We start from the raw sequence: 16,459 nt of genomic DNA, 5'->3' as shown, positions 1-16,459 counted from the left end.
TGCTGGCTGGGGAATTCTGGGAGTTGAAGTCCACCCGTCTTAAAAGGATGCTGGCTGGGGAATTCTGGGAGTTGAAGTCCACCCGTCTTAAAAGCTGACTGGGGAATTCTGGGAGTTGAAGTCCACCCGTCTTAAAAGGATGCTGGCTGGGGAATTCTGGGAGTTGAAGTCCACCCGTCTTAAAGCTGCAGGCGGACCACTCCTCGTGGGAAGGTCCATTTCACTGTAGATTTCTGTGTATTTTGCAGCCGGCCTGCGTGACTGAACAACTGGTCTTCGGACTTGAAGCTCGCTCCCCACCCCCCCCCCCCACCCCCTTCGCCTTGTGACTTTTCTCAAGATATTCAAACCGATTACTTTTAGGTTAGGAATACTAATATGGCTGATATGAACTCTCGGAGTTGTGCTCTTTATTTACAAATCCCCCAAAGCTGCCAGAGCCATAAAATGCTCGTACATTAAAAAAAACAAAACCCCATAATAAATAAATTACAAATACGAAGCTCCGTGGGAAAGGGACCAGATCCGCACCGTTCCTTCTAGGACTGCAAAGATGGTTAACCAGAGAAGATCCTCAGGTGGAAATTAACAACACCCCACCCCACCCCACCCCCAGGACAGCGTCTATTATCAGCTCCCAAATTTTCTTCTTCTTTGCCGTTTTAATTTTTCAGCTTCCTCCGCCAGTCCCTTCTCCTGCGCTTGGCACGCCGAGGCTCGGTGCTTGCCCCTCCGGAAAGTTCCCTTCAGTCCTCGGAGTCCGTGGCAGAGGAGGGCAAAGCGACAGATAAGCCGACTCAGATAAACCGAGGCGCGATTTCGTAGAGGGAGCCCGGACTGCCTGTTTTCAGCAGCCGCCTGTTCTCGGCTTCCAGCTGCGCGTAGCGGCTCTGAAGAGATTGGTTGGCCGTCAGCAGCCCGTCCCGTTCCTGCAGGTCAGAGCGAGGGGTTTAGAGAAGGGGGCATCAGAATGGTGGGGAGGCTGGCATGCATCCCTGTTCTGACCCCCCTCGTCCCACACCAACACACACTCCGAGTCAAAGATAAGTTACGGCATTTAATTAACAGACAGACAGGTCCTTGGCAGCAACCCGGCACAGACAAGCTTGGGCAGCAATAAACACAGATAAGGCTTGGCAGCAATCCAGCCTGCCAAGTTTCTAACAATGTTCTCCGACATTCGTTCCTGTGTTGACTTCCGCAAGAGGGCCATGTACACAAGCAATCTTTTTATAGTCTGGAGAGGAGCCTAATGACCACCAGCTGAGCACAATTACCTCCCGTAATTGCGTAATTGTTCCTAACGCCTATTAGCTCTTCAATGGCGGTATTATTCTTTTTCTGGCCTTCAGGTGCTTTGGAGAATAGCTTGACCCCCTCCTCTCTGTGACAATCTTCAAATATTGGAACTCTGCTATCATGTCTTCCCTGGTCCTTCTCTTCACTAAACCAGCCATGCCCAATTCCTGCAACCGTTCGTCGTATGTTTTAGCCTCCGGTCCCCTAATCATCCTGGTTGCTCTTCTCTGCACACTTTCTAGGAGTCTCCGCATCTTTTTTGATAGTGTGGTGACCAAAACAGTGTATGCCACGGTCGTTAAACAAGCCAGTGGTTCTCTACAGGGCCAGTTTGGCCAGTAAGTGCCTTATTTTCGAAAAAAATGTGTTCGTGGTACTATCAGATACCGCAAATGGGCTGGGGAATTCTGGGAAATGAAGTCCACACACCTTAAATGTGCCTGGGATTGAGAAAAGCCACGATTATTGTTATTTCCCCCCCCCGTCCATATCCTCACCTTTTCCAGCTCCTTCACCAGTTCCAGGAGCTGCTTCTGGGTTTTGCTGCAACCATCCTCCGGCCGTCCCTCCTGCTCCTCAGCTGCTGGGCTGGCCTGCTCGGTTTGGGTGCTGGCATGTTTGACCGTCCGGCTGCCGGGGCTGCTGGACAAGGAGACCACGGGGTTCTTGCCCTGTTCCCATCCTGGTGGGAAGAGAAACTTTTCTTCCTCTGAGCCTGCAAGAGGATAAAAGACGAGGTCTCGTACGCTCAATCCAGATTTTCGGAGGCAGGAGATGCTCTTGGGGTGACCCTCGCCTCTTTGGCCTGGTGCAGAGGTGGGTTCCTACCGGGTTCGCACCGGTTCGGTAGAACCGTTTCATCAAATCTACTGAACCGGTTAGAAGAGGTTCCACCAGTGGACCCGGAAAGCAGGCCACACCTACAGAAGAGGTTCCAAAATTTTTTGAAACCCACCACACACACACACACAAACAGAGAGAGAGAGAGAGAGAGAGAGAAAGAGAAAGGAAGAAAGAAAGAAAGAAAGAAAGAAAGAAAGAAAAAGTGAGAGATGAAAGAAAAAAGAAAAAAGGGACAGAGAGACAAAAGGAAGGAGACAGAGAGAGAGAGAAAACACATGGCTGGCAAGCCACTCCCACAAAGGAGGCCACACCCAGAGTAGGTTCGAAAAATTTTTGAAACCCACCACTCTCTCTCTCTCCTCTCTCTCTCACACACACACACAAACACACACACACACACACACACTCACATAGAGAAAGAAAGAGAAAGAAAGGAAGAAAAGAAAAAAAAGAAAAAGTGAGAGATGAAAGAAAAAAAGGAAAAAGGAACAGAGAGACAAAAGGAAGGAGAGAGAGAGAGAGAGAGAGAGAGAAAACACATGGCCAGCAAGCCACTCCCACCAGGTCACATGGCCGGCAAGCCACTCCCACAAAGGCGGGCACACCCACAGAGTAGGTTCGAAAAATTTTTGAAACCCACCACTGGCCTGGTGGTGTCTGAACCGGCTCGTCTTCCGATTGTGACACAGAACCTGGCATGGGACCCTGCAGGTAAGGGGGTCTCCAACCGTGGCAACTTTAAGACTTTTGGGCTTCAACTTGTACAGATAATTCTTGGCTTATGACAGGGGTGTCAAACTCAATTTCATTGAGGGCCACATCAAGGCTGTGGTTGACCCTGGGGGGGGGGGGCTGGGCGGGCCTGGCTGACTGAGTGGGCGTGGCCAGTGGGGTGGGCGTGGCCAGCTTGATGCCACTTACTAAACTGCTGGCCCGAATTTTCCTCTGGCCGAAGCGACTATTCTGGCCGAGGCTTCCTAAGAGCATGAAGCCAACTCCCTGTTGTCCCAACAAAACCTCTTTTATTAATTGACTCTGAATTCTGCTCCTTCACCTCCAGCAAAGTCTTTCAAGGGAGGATTTACAATCACAGACCTTATCTGGCTTGGAGAGCTGCCAGGACGATCTCTGCAGAACTTGGCAAGGAGTCTCGGAGAGTCACGAACCAATGAAGCGAACTAATGGCCTCCTGCAAACTCCATTCCCCTTTCGCTCCTCTTTTATTCCCCCTGGGAGGGGCCATTCATCGTCCACCTGTGGCTTTACTCCAACCCTGTCCTTTAGCTCCTCCCTTCCTCTGGCAACTCTGCGCATGTGCACACAGGCTCCAGCTGTTCTTCTGCCTCACTGATGTCTGACTCTGAAGGCAGCTGATAACTGCCAGACGGCCTTGGCCTCCTCTCTGCCTCCGACACAGAGCCCACATCCGAGCCTTCCCCAGACTCCAGGACTGGCCCAGGTTCCTCCCCAACCCTCCTCACTGTCTGAATCTGCTGCCAGCTGCAATGGCTGCTGGTGGGCCACAACGGCAACACGGGCTGACCCCTTAAATTTTCCAGGCCAGATCCCACCACATTGCAGGCCCGCGGGCCTTGTGTTTCACATCCTTGGCTTACGATCACAAATTGGGTCCAGAATCTCCATCACTAGGCAACGTGGTTGTTAAGCGAGTCGTGCGTGCTTATTTTTTTAAAAAAAAAAAACCTTTTTTTTTTTTTACCCTCAACGGCCCATATACCGGAGCTGGGATGGTGACTCATAGCTAGCGTGGCTGTGGATGCGCGCGGAGTGCTGTCGGAGGAGGAGGAGGAGGAGGACGGTAAGCGGCGAGTGTGGCACTCCACCTCCACCTGGTTCTTGCAGTGCTTGTGGCAGATCATGGCACAATCTGGAGAGGATCACCAAAAAAGAAAAAAGGGCTTCAGATCAAAGCAACAAGAAGATGAATTGTCACCCACACCCAGGGCTGGGTTTCAACCGGTTCGCACTGGTCCCTGCGATCCGGTTGGTCGCCGAACCCGGGAGTAAGTAACTTCCGGGAACGGCGAAGCCCCCCCCCCGCGCCCGCGCGCGCCCGCACACCCGCGCCCGCTCCTTACCCGTTTTTTTTAATTTCGCGCTTTCCACGCATGCGCAGAACGCCTGCGCGATCCTCCAGGAGCAGCTGGAGCATCGCGCAGACGCTAATACGCATGCGTGCGCTGCGTGCGTGCACACGCGCGCTGCGTGTGTGCGTGAGGACGCCGCATGCATGCACGCGCGCGCCGCATGCGTGCGCGAGGACGCCGCCGGCCTCGTTCCAACCGATCCGGTTGGAACGGTGAGAAACCCACCCCTGCCCACCCCCCCCCCAATGGCTCCTGCTCCCAGTCCTCTCCAACCTGATACCACAACACCCATGGGGCTGGGCCAAGGCACTTTTATTCCTTCAGTACTAAGGATGCACATACACAAATGCACATTTTTAAATTTAATTTAATAGCTGGAGCAGCGAGGTTGGACACTGAGCCAGAGCACGCAGTTGTGGTTCATTGGTCCCAGAGTGTAAAGGGAGAGTATCTTTCCCCCCCTCCTCTGTGCCTTTTTTTTTTTTCGTGTGGGTGTATGTAATTTCGTGACCCGACAAAAGGGCGAACGACAAAACCGCGCCCGACTAAACCGCGTCGCTAAAACCACGACGTCATCAACGCGCCAACAACAGCGCGTCGACAACAGCACGTCGACCGAAGGGCGATTTACAACAGCGCATCGGCAGAAGGGCGATTTAAGTTAAGGTAAGGGTTAGGTTTAGGGTTAGGGTTAGATTTAGGGTTAGGGTTAGGGTTACGTTTAGGGTTAGGGTTACGTTTAGGGTTAGGGTTAGCGTTAGCGTTACGTTTAGGGTTAGGGTTAGCGTTACGTTTAGGGTTAGGGTTAGCGTTACGTTTAGGGTTAGGGTTAGCGTTACGTTTAGGGTTAGGGTTAGGGTTACGTTTAGGGTTAGGGTTAGCGTTACGTTTAGGGTTAGGGTTAGCGTTACGTTTAGGGTTAGGGTTAGCGTTACGTTTAGGGTTAGGGTTAGGGTTAGCGTTACGTTTAGGGTTAGGGTTAGCGTTACGTTTAGGGTTAGGGTTAGGGTTACGTTTAGGGTTAGGGTTAGCGTTACGGTTAGGGTTAGGGTTAGCGTTACGTTTGGGGTTAGGGTTAGGGTTACGTTTAGGGTTAGGGTTAGGTTTAGTTTTACAGCGTGCTTCTGTCGCCGCGCTGTTGTCGGCACGATTCAGCGCTCATTCGTCAGAGCGCTTTAGAACACGCGGTTTTGTCACCGCGGTTTAGCCGGGCGCGGTTTTGTCGTTCGCCCTTTTGTTGGTGAACCATGTCATTTACCTCACGATATCCCTGCGGTATTGATTTACCTCAGGATGCTCCTATTTGTCTGACCACCCTAGCTGAGTGCACATGTAGATTGCAAATACATTTATTTATATTTCAAACACTGAGCTGGTGTCAGCATCTTATGCCTCCATTCAGACACCGCAAAAAGATGAATTTTCAGTTATTGTTAGCATCGTTCTCCAGCTTATTATAGGCTCCCGGGTGCTCTTAGAGCAGCCCCCCCCCCCCAAAAAATTGGCAACTTTAAGACTTGTGGACTTCAACTCCCCGGATGGAAAATTCTAGGAGTTGAAGTCCACAAGTCTTAAAGTTGCCCAAATTTGGAGCCTTCTACTCCAGAGGTTGGTTGTTTTCTTGCGGACATTTCATTACCAAACTAGGCAACATCATCAGTGCTGGAAGGATGCGGGCTTTGCTCTAACCCTTAACCCCATTTAACACCCAATGGCAGCTGTCCCAATTCGGGGGGGTGGGGAGGGGTTTAGAGCCCTCCCACCTCATTGGATTCGGAAAAGCAATTGTGCTGAGCCAACAAGAGCCCAGCAGAGGGCGCACTCACCCCTGCATCTGTATCCCTGCTTGGTGACTCCCCATATCTAAGGAAAGAAAGAAAAGGAAAGAAAGAAAGAAAGAAAGAAAGAAAGAAAGAAAGAAAGAAAGAAAGAAAGAAAGAAAGAAAGAAAGAAAGAAAGAAAGACGGAAGGAAGGAAAGAAAGAAAGAAGGAAGGAAAGAAAGAAGAAAGAAAAGAAAAAAGAAGGAAAGAAAGAAAGAAAGAAAGACGGAAGGCAGGAAGGAAGAAAGGCAGGAAGGAAAGAAAGAAAGAAAGAAAGAAAGAAAGAAAGAAAGAAAGAAAGAAAGAAAGACGGAAGGCAGGAAGGAAGAAAGGCAGGAAGGAAGGAAAGAAAGAAAGAAAGACGGAAGGAAGGAAAGAAAGAAAGAAAAAAGAAGGAAAGAAAGAAAGAAAGAAAGAAAGAAAGAAAGAAGAAAGAAAGAAAGACAGAAGGCAGGAAGGAAGAAAGGCAGGAAGGAAGGAAAGAAAGAAAGAAAGAAAGAAAGAAAGAAAAAAAATGGGTTAGTTTAGGTTGCAAGACCCTCCCCCCCTTGAGACCACATCTGGAAGGATGCAAACAGCTGGGTGAGCTCTGCCAGCCATTACTTGCGCGAACAGATAATTTTATTTTCATTTCCCTGTGGCTTCCTTTCCCGGGGTTTTATTCCCCATCTCAAATATACATCTTGGTTACGGAGGTGTCCCCGTTTGCAGTCCCCAGAGTTGGCTTCCAACAGGAGGGTTAGGACGGCTGGGGAATTCTGGGAGTTGGTCCCCATCTTTTCACTCCCTAAGTGTGAGGAGCAATGTTTAAGAATAGTGTTTGTGCCTACACAGGGCAGCCAGATAACGGGAATAAAACATCCTTGGAGATCCTCAAATCACTCCTCTTCTGAAAAAAAAAATAGCATGTTCCTAGTCCTGATGGAGGGCCTAGAAGTCTAGCAGAGTAGTTCTGGAAAGAACTACTTAAATATGGGGGCTAAAACATATGAAGAACGGTTGCAGGAATTCGGTAAGTCTGGTTTGATGAAAAGAAGGGGGTGACACGATAGCAGTGTCCCGATATCTATGGGGCTCAAGAAGAGGGGGTCATCAAGCTATGCCCCTAAGCCCCTGGAGGCAGGAGAAGATGCAACTGATGGAAACTAACCAAGGGGAGAAGCAACCTAAAACTAGGGAGAAATGTTGTGACAGTGAGAACAATTAACCAGTGGAACTACTTGCCGCTAGAAATTGCGGGTGCTCCAACCATGCAGGATTTTAAGAAGAGATCTGATAATCTGTTATGAACGAATCGGTTTGTTTGAAATTGCACCAGGGTGTCCTGCTTGAGCAGAGGGTTAGACTAGAAGATCTCCAAGGTCCCTTCCAACTCGGAGGAGGAGGAGAGAGTCTAGCTGCAAAGTTTCCCTTCTACCACTAGGGGGTGGGGGGGATATCGGGAAAGGTCCGTAAACTCACAAAGCCGCTGCAGTGGTCGCAGAAGGTGGGCTTCTTAAAAGTGACCTCTTGGAAATCGTGCAGGACCACCAGGCCCATCTTGGAGAAGATGGCGCAGGCCCTCATGAAGTACTCCGAGAGGTTCTCTCGGTTCCAGGTTCCTTCCCTGTGATGAAGAGAGGACAGTTTGGTCTAGTGGTTAAGGCTGGAAGCTGGGAGTCCAGGCATTCTAATTCCGCCGTGTCCAGTTGAGTGACTATCGGCCAAACCACCAGGTGACCGTGAGCTCCGGCCCTGCCTTAGAGATGAAAGCCAGCTAGGTGTCTTTGAGTCGATCACCAGGAGACTGGGAATTCTAGTCCCACCTTAGACCTAAATGCCAGCTGGGTGACTTTGGGCCAACCCCCAGGAGACAGGGAGTTCTAATTCCACCTTAAGCATGAAAGCTGGCTGGGTGACTGGGTCAATCACCAGGAGACTGGGAATTCTAGTCCCACCTTAGACCTAAATGCCAGCTGGGTGACTTTGGGCCAACCCCCAGGAGACAGGGAGTTCTAATTCCACCTTAAGCATGAAAGCTGGCTGGGTGACTGGGTCAATCACCAGGAGACTGGGAATTCTAGTCCCACCTTAGACCTAAAATAGCAATAGCAGTTAGACTTATCTACCGCTTCATAGGGCTTTCAGCCCTCTCTAAGCGGTTTACAGAGTCAGCATATTGCCCCCACAGTCTGGGTCCCCATTTTACCCACCTCGGAAGGATGGAAGGCTGAGTCAACCTTGAGCCGGTGAGATTTGAACTGCCGAACTGCAGATAACAGTCAGCTTGAAGTGGCTGCATTACAGCACTCTAACCACTGCGCCACCTCGGCTCTTAAAATCCAGCTGGGTGACTTTGGGCCAATCCCTAGGAGACAGGGAGTTCTAATTCCACCTTAAGCATGAAAGCTGGCTGGGTGACTGGGTCAATCACCAGGAGACTGGGAATTCTAGTCCCACCTTAGACCTAAAATAGCAATAGCAGTTAGACTTATATACCGCTTCATAGGGCTTTCAGCCCTCTCTAAGCGGTTTACAGAGTCAGCATATTGCCCCCACAGTCTGGGTCCCCATTTTACCCACCTCGGAAGGATGGAAGGCTGAGTCAACCTTGAGCCGGTGAGATTTGAACTGCCGAACTGCAGATAACAGTCAGCTTGAAGTGGCTGCATTACAGCACTCTAACCACTGCGCCACCTCGGCTCTTAAAATCCAGCTGGGTGACTTTGGGCCAATCCCTAGGAGACAGGGAGTTCTAATTCCACCTTAAGCATGAAAGCTGGCTGGGTGACTGGGTCAATCACCAGGAGACTGGGAATTCTAGTCCCACCACAGGAATGAAAGTCAGCTACACGACTTTGGGCTAATCACCTGGAAACGGTGAGTTCTAGTCCCCCAAAGCTGCCTGGGGAATTCTGGGAGTTGAAGTCGAGACCTCTGAACATGTTGCGAAAAGACGAATTTAAATTTCTTGGGTATAACTGGTTGCTACCATCCTGAATTGTATGTTTAGGCCACGGGTTATATTCTGCCTCCAGCATTCATAAGCGCCTAGAAACCACATGTCAAATCGTACTCGGCGCCTACACCCACTGATTCTTATCCTGCACTCTTCTCACAAAGGGGCTTATCCTGCTTGAAAAAAACAGAATTATTTTTTTTGTTCCAAGTTTGCAAAATGAAATTGGCTGTCCCAAACATACAACGCCTTAGCATTATCTCCTGTTTGCTGTCATGTCTGCGGGATGCGATGTGCCTCTCCCCGTTGAGTAAGAGGGAGTTAGGTCATCCTTAACAAGTCCCATCTCGTCCCCTGATTCCATTGCTGTCGGGATGGGTAAAGTCTCTGGGTTTGCTTGTTTCTGCCACAGTTAAACAAGTCACTGCTGTTAGGGGAATCATGCAGTCGTTAAGTGAATCTGGCTTCCCCTATTGACCTTCCTGGGAAGGTCCAAAAACGTCTATCAACTGACCAGTGGTGGTATTCAAATTTTTTTTTACTACCGGTTCTGTGGGCATAGCTTGGTGGGCGTGGCAGTGGAAGGATACTGTAAAATCTCCATTCCAAATCTTCATTCCTTCCCCACTCCCGGGGAAGGATACTGCAAAATCTCCATTCCTTCCCCACTCCCGGGGAAGGATACTGCAAAATCTCCATTCCTTCCCCACTCCCATTGAAGGATACTGTAAAATCTCCATTCCTTCCCCACTCCCGGGGAAGGATACTGCAAAATCTCCATTCCTTCCCCACTCCCGGGGAAGGATACTGTAAAATCTCCATTCCTTCCCCACTCCCGGGGAAGGATACTGTAAAATCTCCAGTCCTTCCCCACTCCCGGGGAAGGATACTGCAAAATCTCCATTCCTTCCCCAGTCCCGGGGAAGGATACTGCAAAATCTCCATTCCTTCCCCATTCCCGGGGAAGGATACTGTAAAATCTCCATTCCTTCCCCACTCCCGGGGAAGGATACTGCAAAATCTCCATTCCTTCCCCACTCCCGGGGAAGGATACTGTAAAATCTCCATTCCTTCCCCACTCCCGGGGAAGGATACTGTAAAATCTCCAGTCCTTCCCCACTCCCGGGGAAGGATACTGCAAAATCTCCATTCCTTCCCCAGTCCCGGGGAAGGATACTGCAAAATCTCCATTCCTTCCCCATTCCCGGGGAAGGATACTGCAAAATCTCCAGTCCTTCCCCACTCCCATTGAAGGATACTGCAAAATCTCCATTCCTTCCCCACTCCCGGGGAAGGATACTGCAAAATCTCCATTCCTTCCCCACTCCCGGGGAAGGATACTGCAAAATCTCCATTCCTTCCCCACTCCCGGGGAAGGATACTGCAAAATCTCCATTCCTTCCCCACTCCCGGGGAAGGATACTGCAAAATCTCCATTTCTTCCCCACTCCCAGGGAAGGATACTGCAAATCTCCATTCCTTCCCCACTCCCGGGGAAGGATACTGCAAAATCTCCATTCCTTCCCCACTCCCGGGGAAGGCTACTGCAAAATCTCCATTCCTTCCCCACTCCCGGGGAAGGATACTGCAAAATCTCCATTCCTTCCCCACTCCCGGGGAAGGATACTGCAAAATCTCCATTCCTTCCCCACTCCCGGGGAAGGATACTGCAAAATCTCCATTCCTTCCCCACTCCCGGGGAAGGATACTGCAAAATCTCCATTCCTTCCCCACTCCCGGGGAAGGATACTGTAAAATCTCCATTCCTTCCCCACTCCAGGGAAGGATACTGCAAAATCTCCATTCCTTCCCCACTCCCGGGGAAGGATACTGTAAAATCTCCATTCCTTCCCCACTCCCGGGGAAGGATACTGCAAAATCTCCATTCCTTCCCCACTCCCGGGGAAGGATACTGTAAAATCTCCATTCCTTCCCCACTCCCGGGGAAGGATACTGCAAAATCTCCATTCCTTCCCCACTCCCGGGGAAGGATACTGTAAAATCTCCATTCCTTCCCCACTCCCGGGGAAGGATACTGCAAAATCTCCATTCCTTCCCCACTCCCGGGGAAGGATACTGTAAAATCTCCATTCCTTCCCCACTCCAGGGGAAGGATACTGCAAAATCTCCATTCCTTCCCCACTCCCGGGGAAGGATACTGCAAAATCTCCATTCCTTCCCCACTCCCGGGGAAGGATACTGCAAAATCTCCATTCCTTCCCCCACTCCCGGGGAAGGATGCTGCAAAATCTCCATTCCTTCCCCACTCCCGGGGAAGGATGCTGCAAAATCTCCATTCCTTCCCCACTCCCGGGAAGGATGCTGCAAAATCTCCATTCCTTCCCCACTCCCGGGGAAGGATGCTGCAAAATCTCCATTCCTTCCCCACTCCCGGGGAAGGATACTGCAAAATCTCCATTCCTTCCCCACTCCCGGGGAAGGCTACTGCAAAATCTCCATTCCTTCCCCACTCCCGGGGAAGGATACTGCAAAATCTCCATTCCTTCCCCACTCCCGGGGAAGGATACTGCAAAATCTCCATTCCTTCCCCACTCCCGGGGAAGGATACTGCAAAATCTCCATTCCTTCCCCACTCCCGGGGAAGGCTACTGCAAAATCTCCATTCCTTCCCCACTCCCGGGGAAGGCTACTGCAAAATCTCCATTCCTTCCCCACTCCCGGGGAAGGATACTGCAAAATCTCCATTCCTTCCCCACTCCCGGGGAAGGCTACTGCAAAATCTCCATTCCTTCCCCACTCCCGGGGAAGGATACTGCACAATCTCCATTCCTTCCCCACTCCCGGGGAAGGATACTGCAAAATCTCCATTCCTTCCCCACTCCCGGGGAAGGCTACTGCAAAATCTCCATTCCTTCCCCACTCCCGGGGAAGGATACTGCACAATCTCCATTCCTTCCCCACTCCCGGGGAAGGATACTGCAAAATCTCCATTCCTTCCCCACTCCCGGGGAAGGCTACTGTAAAATCTCCATTTCCTCCCGATCAGCTGGGACTCGGGAGGCAGGGAATAGGTGGGGGCGGGGCCAGTCAGGGGTGGGATTTACCGGATGTCCAAACTACTCAAAATTTCCGCTACCGGTTCTACAGAACTGGTCAGAACCTGCTGAATACCACCTCTGCACCTGGCCCCCTAGGAGATTGCGACCATTAGTAAACAGATGCTGGTTCTCAAATGCTCAGATTTTGATCACATGGTTGTTGAGGTCCTCCTTCAATGGTTAGTGCAACTCTGGTGCTTACCGTTCTCTTTCCAGGCCATAGAAGGAGAAAGGGAAACTCATCGAAATGGTCTCGAAATCTTCCTGAGAGATGCAGCCCCTTTGATCAGGGTCGTAATTCTTGAACACAGACTGTTGGGAAAAGAGAAGAGTAGAAACGCAGAAACCATCAAGACGCAAAAGTCTACAGAGAAATTTATTGACTAACTAGCCGATAACGCGGCATTGTCCAGGTATTGATTTATAGGGGGGAAATGTCCAGACCAAATGTAATTTCTAATGTTGCATTTTCCCACTTACCAGAGGGAGCCCCCTTATGGAGTACTGTGAAGCCGTTAACCCCGGCAACTCCACTGCGCTGTACAGTAGAAGCTATTTTAGGGCAGTACAGTAGAAGCCATTTGAAGGCACAACAGGCTGCATCTTAACAGAACATAAACCTCGAGCGGTTTTAGGGGTGTCTTACACCCACAATATTTGTTTCCAGAGAGTAAAATCATTTGTGTACCAAATTTGGCTGAAATTGCTCGAGGCGTTCCAGTGTTATGCTGGAACGCATGAACACACGCACGCACACACACACACATTTTATATAGATAGATAGAAGAGTAGAGGTACAGCTCAGGGTTGAATGGTGGGGTTCTCGCTGCTCTCTCAGCTTGGTTTTCTTGGAGACATTTCATGACCCAACTAAGTAACGTCATCAGTGTTAGAAGGGATTAGTGGGGTTTATTCTCTATTTGTCGGAAGCCAGCTAGAAATGTTACAAACGGTGATTGCCCGACCGCAGGACTGTGCCACTGTCATAACTACAGGTAGTCCTCGATTTACGACCACAATTTAGCCCAAGGTTAAACGAAACATTGGTTAAGTGAGTTTCCCCCCATTTTACCCCTTTTTTTTGCCAGCCTCGTGAAGTGAACCGTTGCCTATGTGAAGATAGTCGTTCACACGGTTTTGAAGTGAATCTGGGTTCCCCGTTGCCTTGACTTGTCAGAAGGTCGCAAAAGGGGATCACGGGACCCTGGGGACACAGCAACCGTCGTAAATATGAACCACTTGCCCAGCCTTTGAATTTCGATCAGCTACTGCAACGGTTCGTAAATGTGAAAAATGGACTTTTTCCCCCAGTGCATCTTAACTTCCAACGTTCATTAAACAAATAATTGTAAGTTAAGCTACTACCTGTAATTTTCACTCAGGGCAAGTGGCTCAGTTTCCTAGAAATTGCACGCTTTTTATGCATGCAAAAACACGCTCTTCAGCTACCACCAATTTCCGCTTCAGCACTTTAAAAATCTATCTGGGTGAGTGAAATAAATATTTGAATTTCATTTTGCCCTGTTTCTTTCCTCCCCACATCCTCTTTCCCCCCAAACCTGTAACCTACATGCTGCTCTCAATTCTTTCTGCATCGACAAGGTTGGGGTGCAATACTGTATAGATTCTCCACACCCCTAAATCTCCTACGAAAAGTACCTGTGGGCCTGGCCAGGAAAATTCCTTATTTCTCCTGCAGCGATTTTCAAAAGAATTGCAGCTCTTGAGATGCAAAAAAAACCCAGCTAAACTGTAGTAGATTGGAGAAAAAGAAAGTTAAATTATTCCGTCTTTGGCAATGCTGAGGCTACTTGAAAAAAGTCACCCCAAACTTCTTTGATGTTTGTAATGGTCTTCGTGGAGATCTGTTGAGTTTATATAAAGGTAAAGCTTCCCCTCCACGTATGTGCTAGTTGTTCCCAGCTCTAGGGGGCGGTGCTCATCTCCGTTTCAAAGCCGAAGAGCCAGCGCTGTCCGAAGACGTCTCCGTAGTCACGTGGCCGGCATGACTCAATGCCAAAGGCGCACAGAACGCTGCTCCCTTCCCACCAAAGGTGGTTCCTATTTTTCTACTTGCATTTTTTTACATGCTTTCGAACTGCTAGGTTGGCAGAAGCTGGGGCAAGTCACAGGAGTTCACTCCGTTACGCGGCGCTAGGGATTCGAACCGCTGAACTGCCGACCTTTCTGATCGACAAGCTCAGCACCTTAGCCACTGATCCACCCTGGGGTTTATATAAGAGCATCTTAAACCATCGTTTGCTAATTTGACACTGTTAGGCAGTACTCCCCCAGGGACCTGGCAACTTTAGGATGTTTGGACTTCAACTCCCAGAATTCTCCAGCCAGCAAAGATGTTTGGACTTCAACTCCCAGAATTCTCCAGCCAGCAAAGATGTTTGGACTTCAACTCCCAGAATTCTCCAGCCAGCAAAGATGTTTGGACTTCAACTCCCAGAATTCTCCAGCCAGCAAAGATGTTTGGACTTCAACTCCCAGAATTCTCCAGCCAGCAAAGATGTTTGGACTTCAACTCCCAGAATTCTCCAGCCAGCAAAGATGTTTGGGCTTCCAACTCCCAGAATTCCGTGTGCTGGTTGGAGAATTCTGGGAATTGAAGTCCACATGTCTTAAAGCGCCCTACAGTTTTAAGGCGCTATTTAGCAATATGGAATATGAGTTACTGGGGACGAGGGGGGGGGGACGGGGGGCTTGGATTGTGGACCCTTCCCTGCAAGCTAACGAAGCCTGGTGGTGGTGTTTGCTTCTCTCCTCTCTCTGTCGCCATGCGCAACCGTGTTTTCACCAGCATGTTTTTATTTGTAGAAGAGGATGTGGTTAAAGTGGCCGGATCTAAGCGTCTTCCTTTAACAGAAGAGGGAGGGGGGGCTGGGTGGAAAAGGGGAGGAGAAAAGCGGGAACTGGACATGGCTTCAGGGGGGAGGGGGCCGTAGGTGCAAATTGGGGCCACAGTGCAGCAAAATGCCAGGCTCACTGATGTGCCACAGATGGGGTTTGAGAGAGAGAGATGGATGATGTTATCTACTTTGGTCAAGAGAGTACCACGAGAGCACCAAGGACTGTACAGTCGTCACCAGCCTCCTCCTCCTCCTCCTACACTCCACAGCCCCCCTTCCTTCTAGCACTGATGATGTTACCTAGCTGGGTCACGAAAGGTCTGCAAGAAAACTACCAAGCTCAGAGGGCACCAAGGATCCTTCAGTCCTCTTCCTCCTCCTATTCTTCCTCCCTGCAAACCTCCCCTTCCTTCTAGCACTGATGACGTTACCTAGTTGGGTCACGAAATGTCTGCAAGAATACCACCAAAGCTCAGGGAGCACCAAGGATCCCTCAGTCCTTCTCCTCCTCTCTGCAACCACCCCACCCTCTAGCACTGATGACATTACCTAGTTGGGTCAAGAAACACCACCAAGACCAGAGGGCACCACGGAGCCCACAATTCAACCCTGGGCCACGTATGTTCTCTTTTCTCGATGGCTTTGATGGTCTTACCTCCACCATCTGCTGGACGTGCCTCTTGACAGAGAGACGGTCCGGCTTAGTAGCTACTCTGGGTGCCCACTCCACAACTACAGGGGGCTTGAACTGGGTAGATGGCTGTGAAGGGAAAAAAAAAGGGGGAGAAGAGAGATTTAAGAAACAAGACTTCCCTGAGTCTTCCTCAGGGAAGACTCGGCCCATCTCCAGGCCTTTGTCCTCCTCTTACCAGCAATTTGAGGCAGCGAGGCTCACGAGAGTACGAAAGGGCGTAAATTTCCTCCTCGGAGTAGTAGAGGTCCAAGGAGAGCTGGAAAGCAAGAAAGCATTTTACAAGTTTTTGTGCATCAATTCTTAAGCTTAGGATTAACATCACTGGTTTTGCATTAAACATAACTGAATGTTTCACTGTCATTGAGCATTATGTGTTCAAATGACCATTAATATTCCTTCATTTGTAACCATCCTTATTTCCATAAATTCATAATTATCTATCAAATAACAATAAGCCTTTAAAGTATTATAGCATCACCTATCTCCAAGGAGAAAAAGCGAAGATTAGAACAAAGACTTCCCATTAATTTATAATACACATTCATATTTTCAATTGACCATAATGTCACCAATCATCCAGAATTCCAAGAATAGTTTCCCATTATTAATTATTAATCCATATAGTGGTTAAGTATTTCAATCCATGTATATATCAATTATTCCTTACATCATCATCGATCCGTTTAATATACAAAGATCCTGTAACCAAATGACATGCTTGATGAAATGGAGGAAACTTGTTCTTTTTTCTTCTCTTGTTTTGTTTTGTATGTGTCGTTTTGTTTAAAAAGAATATATGTGTGTGTGTGTGTGTGTGTGTGTTTATTTGTGCTGATAAA

General features: G+C 49.3%; 1 protein-coding gene across 1 annotated transcript in view; it reads right to left on the bottom strand.

Annotated features, from left to right (window-relative positions):
- Window positions 1-388: 388 nt before the first annotated feature.
- RASGRP4 (RAS guanyl releasing protein 4) overlaps window positions 389-16,459 on the bottom strand; it is a 38,497-nt gene continuing 22,426 nt past the window's right edge. The window contains 8 exon segments of the mRNA XM_087727282.1: window positions 389-929; window positions 1,797-2,014; window positions 3,863-4,030; window positions 6,077-6,113; window positions 7,533-7,677; window positions 12,271-12,380; window positions 15,582-15,686; window positions 15,796-15,876. Of these exon segments, the coding sequence (XP_087583408.1) occupies window positions 798-929; window positions 1,797-2,014; window positions 3,863-4,030; window positions 6,077-6,113; window positions 7,533-7,677; window positions 12,271-12,380; window positions 15,582-15,686; window positions 15,796-15,876 (996 nt within the window). The 3' untranslated portion in view covers window positions 389-797.

Source organism: Thamnophis sirtalis, unplaced genomic scaffold (assembly GCF_051295495.1).
Source record: "Thamnophis sirtalis isolate CommonGarterSnake01/CBP01778 unplaced genomic scaffold, rThaSir2_p1.2 scaffold_13, whole genome shotgun sequence".
Lineage (NCBI taxonomy): Eukaryota > Metazoa > Chordata > Lepidosauria > Squamata > Natricidae > Thamnophis > Thamnophis sirtalis.
The sequence above is the reverse complement of the archived record's forward strand: the minus strand, read 5'-3'. Positions and strand labels throughout refer to the sequence as shown.